At 38.5% G+C, this 11,081-nt stretch overlaps 1 protein-coding gene and 1 non-coding gene across 2 annotated transcripts; one reads left to right on the top strand and one right to left on the bottom strand.

Moving 5' to 3' along the window:
• Nucleotides 1-6,478: 6,478 nt before the first annotated feature.
• LOC117279866 (small nucleolar RNA R71) lies at nucleotides 6,479-6,585 on the bottom strand. The gene has a single exon (XR_004510299.1). It is a non-coding gene; the product is annotated as a small nucleolar RNA R71 (small nucleolar RNA).
• Nucleotides 6,586-7,704: 1,119 nt separating this feature from the next.
• LOC104109384 (uncharacterized) lies at nucleotides 7,705-8,226 on the top strand. Its single transcript, XM_009618663.1, has one exon. The coding sequence runs from the start codon at nucleotides 7,705-7,707 to the stop codon at nucleotides 8,224-8,226; it is 522 nt and encodes a 173-aa protein (XP_009616958.1).
• The last annotated feature ends 2,855 nt before the right edge of the window (nucleotides 8,227-11,081 follow it).

Here is an 11,081-nt window from a genome sequence, read left to right as displayed (position 1 = left end):
TAAGATTTTGGATGAACAATTAGCTTAGGGATTTCACCTCTCACTCTAGGGCACTCCCTCTCTCTAAAAATATCAGATTTTTGCTTCGAAAATGGCCCTTTACTTCAATATATCGAAATAGAGTCAGGTAAAAAAATTAGAAAAATAAAGCCCCGATGCAGTATGAGGTCGCATATGCAACCTCATAACGCTTCGGCGGTCCGCATAATGGCCCTCCGAAACTGGGCATTTCTGCCCCACTCTGCGACCGGTCTGCTGTCCGCAGACCAATTCTGCGGTCGTATAATGCGCCGCAGAACTTCCCTCCGAAAATTTTTTCTGTTGGATATGCGATGGATTGTGCGGCCCACGAAATGATTATGCGGCCGCATAATGGTCCAAATATTTGCCCAGATTTCTGCTTCAGTCTGAGGTAGATCTATGATCTGCCGATGAGTTTTGCGGCCGTAGAAAAGCCCTGCACTTCCAAAACAAAATTCAACTCCCCAATGCACTGTTCAACCCAACAAGTCTGAACTCATCAAAGCATAAGTTCACACCGGCATCACGAAACCCCGGGTTTTAGGTGAAATTTCACGGGGCTTTACAGTTCCAATATGCTACGAAAACATCAAACGGTGAGGCCATGGCCATAATTCTAAATTTAGCAGACGAACGACGAGAAGTCGTCACGGTCCGGTTAGTAGCTTAAAAGCAGTGGATAGGGAGATATTACAACCAAAGGGAAATCCTTTGCTACTTTCAACTCGGGGACTTAGTACTGATAAAAGTCACACTACATACAAAGAACCTAAATGACGGGAAACTAGTCCCGAATTGGAAAGGACCATACAGAGTCATCGGTATAACTGGAAAGGGCTAGTACCAGCTTGAGTCCAAAAATGGCATGCAACTACAAAACAACTAGAATACAACACACTTAAAGTGGTACTACTGATAAGGTATGAATACCTAATCTTCTTTGAGGTTTATTATCCTTCGAACTAACTCATGCAGGTACTCATTCAAAGCCAAGTCCAAGAATTATGTCTAAAAGCACGTGTTGTACTCTTTTTTTCTTAGATGGTTTTTCCTTAAGTGGGTTTTACAGGAAGGTTTTTAACGAGGAAACAACAAGTGTGCTACTCTAGTTTTGAAGACCGGTCAAACACAAGGGACTAGGGACTTCCCACATCAGATCATAAGTGCTCGAGCCCTCAAAATTCGGCCTCAAGTACTAGGGGAAAACCACACCCTGAATCAAGATTCATAGATCAGAGTTTGGAAATTTTGAAGACAATTTTATTAGACATCAAAAGCCAAGGCGTGAATAATAGAATTTATTTTAAGGGTTAAACGATCAAATGAATCGTGCCCGATAGTTCATTCTCGCCATGACGGATAGTTTTTATATCTTCGATTATTTACACTACATTTGAAGTAATAAAGTGAGAAATTAACCTTCTATACTTCATCGGTTCACGCTTACATGAGCAATGTTATCTTTATGTAACTTAGAATAAATATTGGCTTCAAAACCTTCTAAGTCCCCGAGCCATCATTAACCAGTGGCATGAAGCCCCAAAGGCAGTAAGAGTCCACGAGATTATGCCCAATCATTTAAATATGCCTAAGCCTATGGGGTCGCCCCGAATCGGGGACTGTCATCCGATAGTAAGAACGGGAAAATCGGGCTACTAAATCTCGAGGGAACCAAGCCTACAAGGCAAGGCCTAATTACGAAAGGCTACGGCCAACTTAAGGTACAAAACCATTGGAGCTTCGACCCCGATGTATAAATGACTTGGATATGTCTGAGTTCGTAAAAGGTAAGGTCCTTAAACATTTTAAGTCTATAAATATTATGTATCTGATCAAATCAGTCGGCTTCGAATTATGGACAAATAAAGGGCCACCTTCATCAAAGATTAACTGTGTCTGGATAAATTATTCGAAATTTTAATTAAGACTTCATTTCATTTTTGTTAGATCCTCCGAAGTCAAAGCAGCTCGAAGCCTTTGTTTGACCGGGACCTTATTCGGGTTTTAGAAGTCAAACAATTCAAGCAATGAAAACATTTATGCTAAGGAGTTGATGATATATTAGTAAATTGAATCTGAGACATAAGTTATATATTCTAAGTCCTAGGCAAAACAAAATACGTAAAGTTAAAGGAAATAATAAATAGTGGAAGAGAAATTTCATATATTCACCAAAACATATTTACGGAGGCACAAAATAATGGCCCTAGAGTACAAAATATATGAGTACAGAAAAATAAAAAATAATAGAAAATTAACTAAGACATCCCCCCACCTAATCTTCAGCGGAGCCCAACTCGTTATCTGACCCTTCGGGCTGATACTTATTTGGCCTCGATCTTGAATCTCTTAGCCTCTTCGATCTTGGCCGCTACATCGACCCCCAGGTTGGATCTCCTCGAGAGCCTCCATCCGAAATAGCCACTTCATGTACCCAGCCTTCGTTATGATATGGGCTTTAGCTATCTTAACATCAGCCTAATACTGGGCTAGCATATCTTGGTTTCCGAGACCTAGTTCGAAGCCACCTCCAATTTAAACTTCAGCATAGTATACTCTTGCCCAAGAGCGTCATGCTCTACGACTTCTGAGGCGAGTTGTGCCTATATTTCCTCGTTCTACCGAGCCCATTTGTCGGACTTTTCTTTCATCAATCGGATCTGCACTTTGGTCTATGCCAAGTCCTCTTTGGTGGCATCCCACTCCGATGCAAGGCGATCCATTTTCCCCCTCAGCTTATCGGCTGAAGCCTTGACCTCATCCATCTCGGTCCTGAGCTGGCCGATCAAAGTTATCTTTTCCTAAACCTGTGAGGTTGTGGCATTAGCATTGGCGTTTAGCCTCTCATTATCAATATCGAGCACTCTTACCTTCTCAACCAGAAGAGCATGGTCATGTTTTTCTTTCGAGGCCTCCTTCTGGACCTTCTCCAGTATGGAGCGATGGGTGGGGAGGTCTGCCATGTCCCTAAGGACTTCATCCTTCTTCTCACAGAGAACTTTGTACATCTCTGTTTGCCAGACCTACTCTTTGTTCTCGAATTCAAGGTGACTACCTTCATCCTCCATCGGTCAAAGCTTTCATGATAAAGCACCAAGTCTTGAGATATAAAGAAAGCAAATTGTTAAAAAACAATTAAGACAATGGGAACTCATTGAAATGAAAATGAAAGAAGGTATACCCGATTCAGTGCCTGTTGGGCCTTGTTGAAAAGGCTTGGCCAATCAACCTCATTCATATTCACTTGGTCTTCTTCGGTTACCAAAGAACAGAGATAGATGGTCATTCCGACTGGCTCGGACAACATGCTGATATCCGCTAGCACCAAGAACATAACCATCTTCTTTCACTCGGGGAGGGAACTGCTTCTCAAGCTTAAAGCTCGAACTCGGCCCACCTGATTCCAGTTGCATGACCCTTTTCGGGATCTTCAAGTGGAAAGCTAGAATATTCTTCCAATATACTTATGTCCACGCCCTTAAAAAATGAGTTGATGCCATCATCCACAGCTCGGGACGTCTCGGTCAGCTTCTCTTCAGTGCCCTGAGCTTCAAATAAAATGGCCTCCAAACAAGGCGGTGACTTCAGAATGTGGATAATAGTTCACCTTCAGAAGTGGTCCTTCTTTGGACCGGAGCGGCTTCCAGAGCAGCCACAGGCTCTTCTTTGGGCCCCTGAGCTAAGGTTGATTCAGCCTTACGACCATCCCCCACCCCCCCAGGGCCACCAATTCTTTGTTGGCATCGATCGGCTCGTGGTTGACAAACTTCATGTCCCCGTGAGAAATTCCTTAAACCGATGAAGAGATTCGGAATCCGGGACCCGGGCACCCGGACTCTTTTTGGTGCTCTTTTTTATCCTGAGCACAATTCATTTTCTCTTCTTGACCTCAGTAGGAGCGTCCGAGGAGTCATGGGATCTTTTCTTCTTCTTCGTTTTCTCCTCCTTCTTTGCAGCAGCTTTGGCAACGGGCTATAGAGAAGCGAAGGGTTTTGTAGAAAGGGTCGAGATAACGTCATCGGTGGTTTCCCGGAGCTTGGTGGTCTTAGGCAAGCTTCTGAAAGAAGGAATTAGCCATGATAATAACAGAATAAAAAATGACCAGGAATAAATTCAATCAAAAAAGGAACTCACCGTGAGAACGAGCCTCCACTTTCCTTTGGAGAGATTATGCCACTCACGCTCAGAATAGGTGAGTTGCTTGGATATACCCTCGACCCACTCCCTAAAATATGGGACTACTTTGAGGACTCGGGCGATGGTTGTATATCAAATAAAACATGTCATGAGAACGAAATGTAGGTACAAGAAAAGCCTTTGACAACTTCAGAGGAATAAACTTACGGTTTGGGTTCCACTTCTCACAGAATGATGGTAGGCTAGGAACTCACATTTTAAACTATATTTTGCACTCTAATTACTACATTTAGATTATATTTGAGACTAAATGCTAGTACTTTATACTTATTACGCGTGTTATGTTGTGTAGGATGTGACTTCTAGTGGAGCTTTGAAGCTAAAATGGATGATTTGGAGTTTTGAAGTCTGAGTACAAGCCCAAAGAATTAAGCCATATCATGTTTGGGGTTTGAGGACCAAGTTTGGATATCCAAAGATGAGAAGATAAATTTACTATGAGAAAATTACACTACCACGCTGCGGGGTACAAGGTGGTAGTGAATAATTCCTGCAGAGTGAAAAATTGCACCTCTCTGATAAAGCCCAGGCACGGCGCATGGGGCGGCGTGCCTGTACTCAATTCTCATAGTAGTTTTCCACGTCGGCTTGGAAAGGGTAGTTTCGTCTAGGCCCGTTATTACATGGTATAAATACACCAAAAATGCTATTTTGTGAGCCTTTTGACCTTGGGAGATTTTGCAGAGCATTGGAGGCTTCAAGACACAAGATTTCATCTTCGTTAAACCAATTCAATACGCGAGTTTGGATTGTAACGTTTGATTAATGCTTTCTTATTATTTAACTCCCTTTGTTATGACTTTATCCATGATTATGGAGTAGTTTACCTTAGTGTTTGACATGATTTTGTGACTTGATTGTTATCTATGGATTGATTATTGTTTGATTGCTTGAATTTGTTGGAAGAGTTTTAACTCTAGTTGTGATTATATTCATTATTGTGTTTAATCGGAAGAGGAGCGTAATATTGAATATTGTTGCATCGCATGACTTATTTATTTTGGTACTTCTTTAAAGTAATTGAAAGAGCTTTGTGATATACCTTTTGAATTAAGATTGATAAATATTCTAGAGAAGGATTCTTGCAAGTTTCACCGCACTTCATAGTAGCTTATTTGAACGGTTTAGGTTTAATCGAGAGAGGAACCTGAATCAGAATAATAGGATAATAACGTATTGAATTCGAAAGAAGCAATAGAACATTAAGAGTGAAATTTAACAGTGTCAAATCCTAGATAACATTCTTGTACTTATCATGTCATGACTCTTATTTCTCACATTAATAATAACCTAATATTGCTAGTCTCTAGTTCTTTGCAATCAATTGTCAATTGTTTTACTTTTAGTAGTTAAATGTAGTTCATACTCATCCCAAATAAAAGTGTTAGACACCTTGAATAGCATTTAACCCAAAATTACTTGAATATTATTTAAATTCAATCCATGTGGAAATGATATTATACTATGCTATCTTTGACTAGCAAGCTTCAGTTTTGTATTTTGTTCTGCGCTCGTCAAATTTTGGTGTTGTTGCCGTGGATTGGCAATCAGTAGTGTCAAAATAGTTTTTAGTGCTAATTCAGGAACTAACTTTATATTATTCTTCACGATTTTCTCTTTTGTGTGCAAACGATAAGTTAACTTCTCTGGTGTATGACTCAATATACTTCAAAAGAATCTATTCCACACAATCCAAAGGTGAAAAAGTGTCCGCGATAGTTGAGGAAAGAGAAAGAACTTACCGAAAAATTCTTGGGGAAACCTTCAACCCAAGAACACATAGATAAGAACGGCGATTATGGGGTAGAGTTAGCTACAACAGAGTGAACAAGCTGCATGGATAGTAGTTGAAGCAGCCCTTAGAGCTGCTGATGGGACTATTGAAGATGATGGGAGAGCATTAGGTGATTATGACAGACCAGTCTACAATCAGGGACTATCAAGTGTTAGTCCTCCACCCGTGGCAGAAAATAATTTTGAGTAAAATCAATGCTTGCTTCAAACCATTCAAAACAATTGTATCTTTAGAGGGAAGGCGAATGAGGATCCTAACACTCACTTGATGGACTTTGAGGAAATCATGAATATATTCCAGTACAATGGAGTGTCAAAAGATGTAGTCTACTTAAGGGCATTCCCCTTTTCACTAAAGGAGGATGCAAAGCACTAGCTTCGAAGCTTACCAATTGGGTCAATCAGGACATGGGAAGACATGATGAAAACGTTTCCTAACAAGTACTTTTTAGCTGCAAAAATCGTGAAATTCAGAAGGGAAATCCACAACTTCTTCCAGAAGGATACAAAAATGGTTTTTGAAGCTTGGGAAAGATTCAAGGAGATAGCGAGAAAGTGTCAGCATAATGGAATCAAATTGTGGATGCAATTCCAGGACTTTTGGGATGGACTGACACCGTCTTCATGATAAACTCTGAGTACTGCAGTTGGAGGTTTTTTAATGAAGAAGACTCTTTAGGAGATTGTTGCAATTCTTGATAAGCTCTATGAAGATGCTAACCAATGACCCACAAAGAGTAATGATAGAAGAGAATCGGTTGGGTTCACCAGGTAGACGTTAACACATCAGTGCAATCCCAACTACACACCATGGCCGGAGAGATAAGAAAGTTAACCTTAGCCAAGGTTCACAACTATTCATCCTCGGTTTATGATTTTTGTGGAATAGGACATGCAACACATGAGTGTCAGTCCTCGACTATAGATGAAGTTGTAAATGTTATGGCGAGCTTTGACAGAGGCAACTACCAAAGTAGAAATGATTTTAACTCCATGTGGAAGAGGCACCCAGGTTTTTCTTGGAATTCACCAGGTGGTAGTGTGAATGAATGGTAAAAGAATAACTCCATATCCCAAGGAAAGGGAACTCCAGGTCTTCTCAATCAGTAGAGGCAGCAATACCAGCCTCCATAGTCTAATCAGTTTAGCATGAAAGATCTGATGGAGTCCTTTATTATTAAGACAAATGAGAGGCTTGAAACTCATGGCACAACTATCCGAGAATAAGTCACAACCATTCGAAATTTGGAAAGACATGTGGGAAAACTTTCTAATCTATTGTTTGAGAGAATTTCAGGAACTCTCCTTGCTGATACTGAAAGAAATCCAAAAAAGACAATAAATACGGTGTCTTTGATGAGTGGGCACGTATTGAAGGACCCAATTGCAAAAGAAAAGGATGAGTTAATGAAAGGACAAGTAGAGATTATGGAGGAGTAGAAAAATAATAACATTCAAGAAAGTGAAGTGAGGGTATATGATGGTCTGAAGAAGAAGGGGAAGACTAGAGCTCAGAAGGAGAAGAAAGATGGAAATTCAATAAATGAGGAGACTGAGGAGAGAAAATACATGCTTGTTGTACATTTCCCCCAGAAGCAAAGAAGATAGAAGTTGGACAAGCAATTCGGGCATTTTCTAGAAGTGCTCAAGTACGTTCACGTATATATACCTTTCATAGAGGTGCTTTCACAGATGCCAACCTATGCTAAGTTCCTGAAGAAGATATTGTCCAACAAGCGGAAAGTGGAAGAGACATCAGTTCTCAAATTCACAGAGCATTGTAGTGCCATTCTACAAAATAATCTCCCTCAAATGTTTGGAGATCCAGGGCGTTTTACTATACCTTTCTCTTTAGGAAGTACTAAATTCGAAACATCTTTGTGTGATTCAGGAGTTGCTATTAATCTTATGCCCTTATCTATTTTCAGGAAATTGGAGGGAGGGATTGGAGAAGTCAGATCTATACCTCTGTCTTTGCAGCTGGTAGATCATACCACAATCATACCTAAAGGAATCGTGGAAGATGTGCCAGTTCAGGTGGATAAATTTGTGTTACCTGTGGACTTCATCGTAGTAAATTCAGAAGAGAATACAAAGGTCCCTCTAATTTTAGGGAGACCTTTCTTGGCTACTGGCGGATCTATTCTGTTCATTCAAGAAAGGGAGCTCATGCTAAGGCCATCTCCAACCCTCCACTCCAAATCTTTACTCTAAAATGGAGTAAATTAACTCCAACCATTACTCCATTTCTTCCTCCAAATAGAAACTTTGCGTCCTAGTGGTGCTTCAGATCAAGATATTTCGAATATTTATTTTGTAGTTACTTATACTTTATTTGTATATATTTACTTAATATTTTCCTTAATAATTCTTTTAATATCGCAGATTACACAAGCAAAAGATTTACTTATGCAAGATCCGAAATTCAAAAAAAATTAAATTTGATCATGTGTGGGTTATAATGAAGGATTTTGAGAAGTTTAACGATGGCGGCACTGGATGATAAAAGGCAAGAGAGCAAGGCTATACTAATATATCATCGAAGTCTGAGACTCCGACCCCTGATTCACCCTTTGTATCTTTTCCTAACTTATCATCATTTTCATTAAATTTAAATGAAGATATTGCAGGTGATTCCACATCATCACAACGACCTAATGGGGTGAAGAAAGCAAAAATGAAGAGAAAAATATATGAAGATTATATAAAAATTGTCCAATGAGAAAATAGTCGGATCGTTGAGGTGATGAAAGATTCAAATGAGACAAAAAACAAAGAAACATTGAAGGCAAAAAAAGAAGCTTTGAGACTAAAAGAACTCAAAGAAGAAAATAAAAGTTTACTGATCGGTGTAGATACTATTGTCGATTCGAATCGCCGTGAATATTTGTGACAATAACAAAAACGAATAATAGATAAAAGAAGTCAACAATTTTCACAGCCATAACCATAACAATTATCTTCCCCTTTCACTCAATTCTTTTATGATTTTGGTGTATCTGGAAACGTCTTACCTCCCTACTAAATTATTATGTTATTTAATGTAGTTTCAATTTTTATGTATTTTTAATTTTATGTATTTTTAATTTTAATATATTTGAAATTTTCACTTTTAATTTTAGAAGCATCTTGTATTTTATATTTGCACATTTCATTTTATGTGATGGTTATATATCTTTTTATACAATTATAATTTATAATAAAATTAACTTACAATTTTACATCAAAATAATATATGCGCGAAAATTAATTTATCAAAATTATACACCAAAATTAAGATGTAAAATTAATATTATAAAGAAATTACATATATATAATTTTGTATATAAAATATGATAAATTAAAAGGGTTAATAATAATAAATAATAATAATAAAATAATAAAAAATAGTGATGGAGTGGATGAATAGTGTCACTTCAAATTTGGAATGACATTGTTCACCCTCCAAAATGGAGGCAAATTTGCAGCTGGGTTGGAGCAAAATTCCTCCATTTTTGACTCCAAAATGGACTTTGGAGGTAAACCTGGAGGTGGGTTAGAGATGGGCTAAACGTGGTGGGAAGAAAGGGTGGTTTGCAAGATGGAGGGTGCAATGGGAGCACCTAGAGACGAGCTGACTGCACATTCTAAACTCGCGGCAAGGGCCCTAAAAGAGCGAGCTAGAGAGGGTAAGCATGATAAGTGTGGGGTGTACCCAAAGAAGGAAGAAAAGAAACTTTCAGCATGAATGTGTGCATTGGGTCGGGCATGCAAAGTGGATCCTGACTTAGATTCAGACCCAAACTAGATATTTCAGGGGAGTTTTCTTCACCTCTTACTTTTTATTTGTGTGTCATGGGGACATGCCACCATTTAAAGTGTGGGGTGGGAGATGTAAATATGTATATGTGTGTTTGTATTTTTTTTTGTGTGTTTAAATGTTTTTTGATTTTTTCTGACAATCGATTTCCTCGACTGTCTTCTTGAGGGATTAAAGTCAAAGAAAAAAAATTCTTTCATCTTTGTTTTACTTTCTTAGGTAGTGTAACAATTCCCCTTTGGTTTTTCTTTGTGTCGCGGTTATTTTTCACAGGTTTTGCTTGAACCAGGCGTAGTTAGTTTTTCTTTTGTAGGTATAGAGAAGTATTGTGCTATGGTGTTAAATGGATATGACTTTTCTTGTCTTTGTTGTGCCTTGAGAGTCGTGAGTGCCTTAGTCGTGACGCCTAGGATTAGTTCTTGACTCTTGGATAAGTGCCTGAAATTGTTTGATTTTGATGTTGCTTAACTTCTTTGACTAGAGAGTCGGGATATATCAGGTCCTAAGTGAGTTATGTGCCAACGCGTGTTTGAGGATTTTGTTGATATTTTGTACATGTCATTTGATGTCTAGAACTTGCCATGTGTATTTGCAAAGAGAAATAGCAGTCTTGTTCAGTCTAGGAAGTGATATAGACATTTCTTTGTTGAGCCAGATATATACTTTTACCCACCAAATTAATATATATCTAGCCTCTTTGAGCATGTAATCCAATTTCTTTCAAAACCACACTACAAGCCTGACCTTTTTGTTTGAATTGACTATATATTTGAACATTTTACCTCTCTTGATCAGTTGTAGATGTTATGAGCTTGTTAAGAGCTAAGTTGAGGTATAGTCGAATTTTTTTTGAGTGAAACTGAGAACAATAGGAGAAAAGTGCGTCGTTTTGAAAAACATGAGAGCCACGTGTAGGGAATTGATAAAGAAAAGGGAAAAAATGAATTGCTCGAAAGAAAAAAAATCAGAAGATAAGAAAAGAAAAAAGTGTTTGTGTGTATTTTGTAGGGAAAAAATATTCCCTACTAGTGGTAGCTCTTGATATATTTGTGCTTAAAAAAATTGAGAGCTAATATTATTATGATGTAAAGTTTGGGGTTTGGTTTAACATATGTGTGTGGTTTAGATTGTAAATTGTATGTATTAAAGTGCTCAGGGAGATGTAGTCACTATATCCAAATGCATCTTACATGTCCCACAACCTACTTTACAACCAAATAAAGTTCTACTTGATCTTTGACTGAATGAGCTCAATTAGTAGAGTATTACA

This window comes from Nicotiana tomentosiformis, chromosome 9 (genome assembly GCF_000390325.3).
Source record: "Nicotiana tomentosiformis chromosome 9, ASM39032v3, whole genome shotgun sequence".
Classification (NCBI taxonomy): Eukaryota; Viridiplantae; Streptophyta; class Magnoliopsida; order Solanales; family Solanaceae; genus Nicotiana; species Nicotiana tomentosiformis.
Note: the sequence above shows the minus strand (reverse complement) of the source record. Positions and strands in the feature narration are given on the sequence as shown.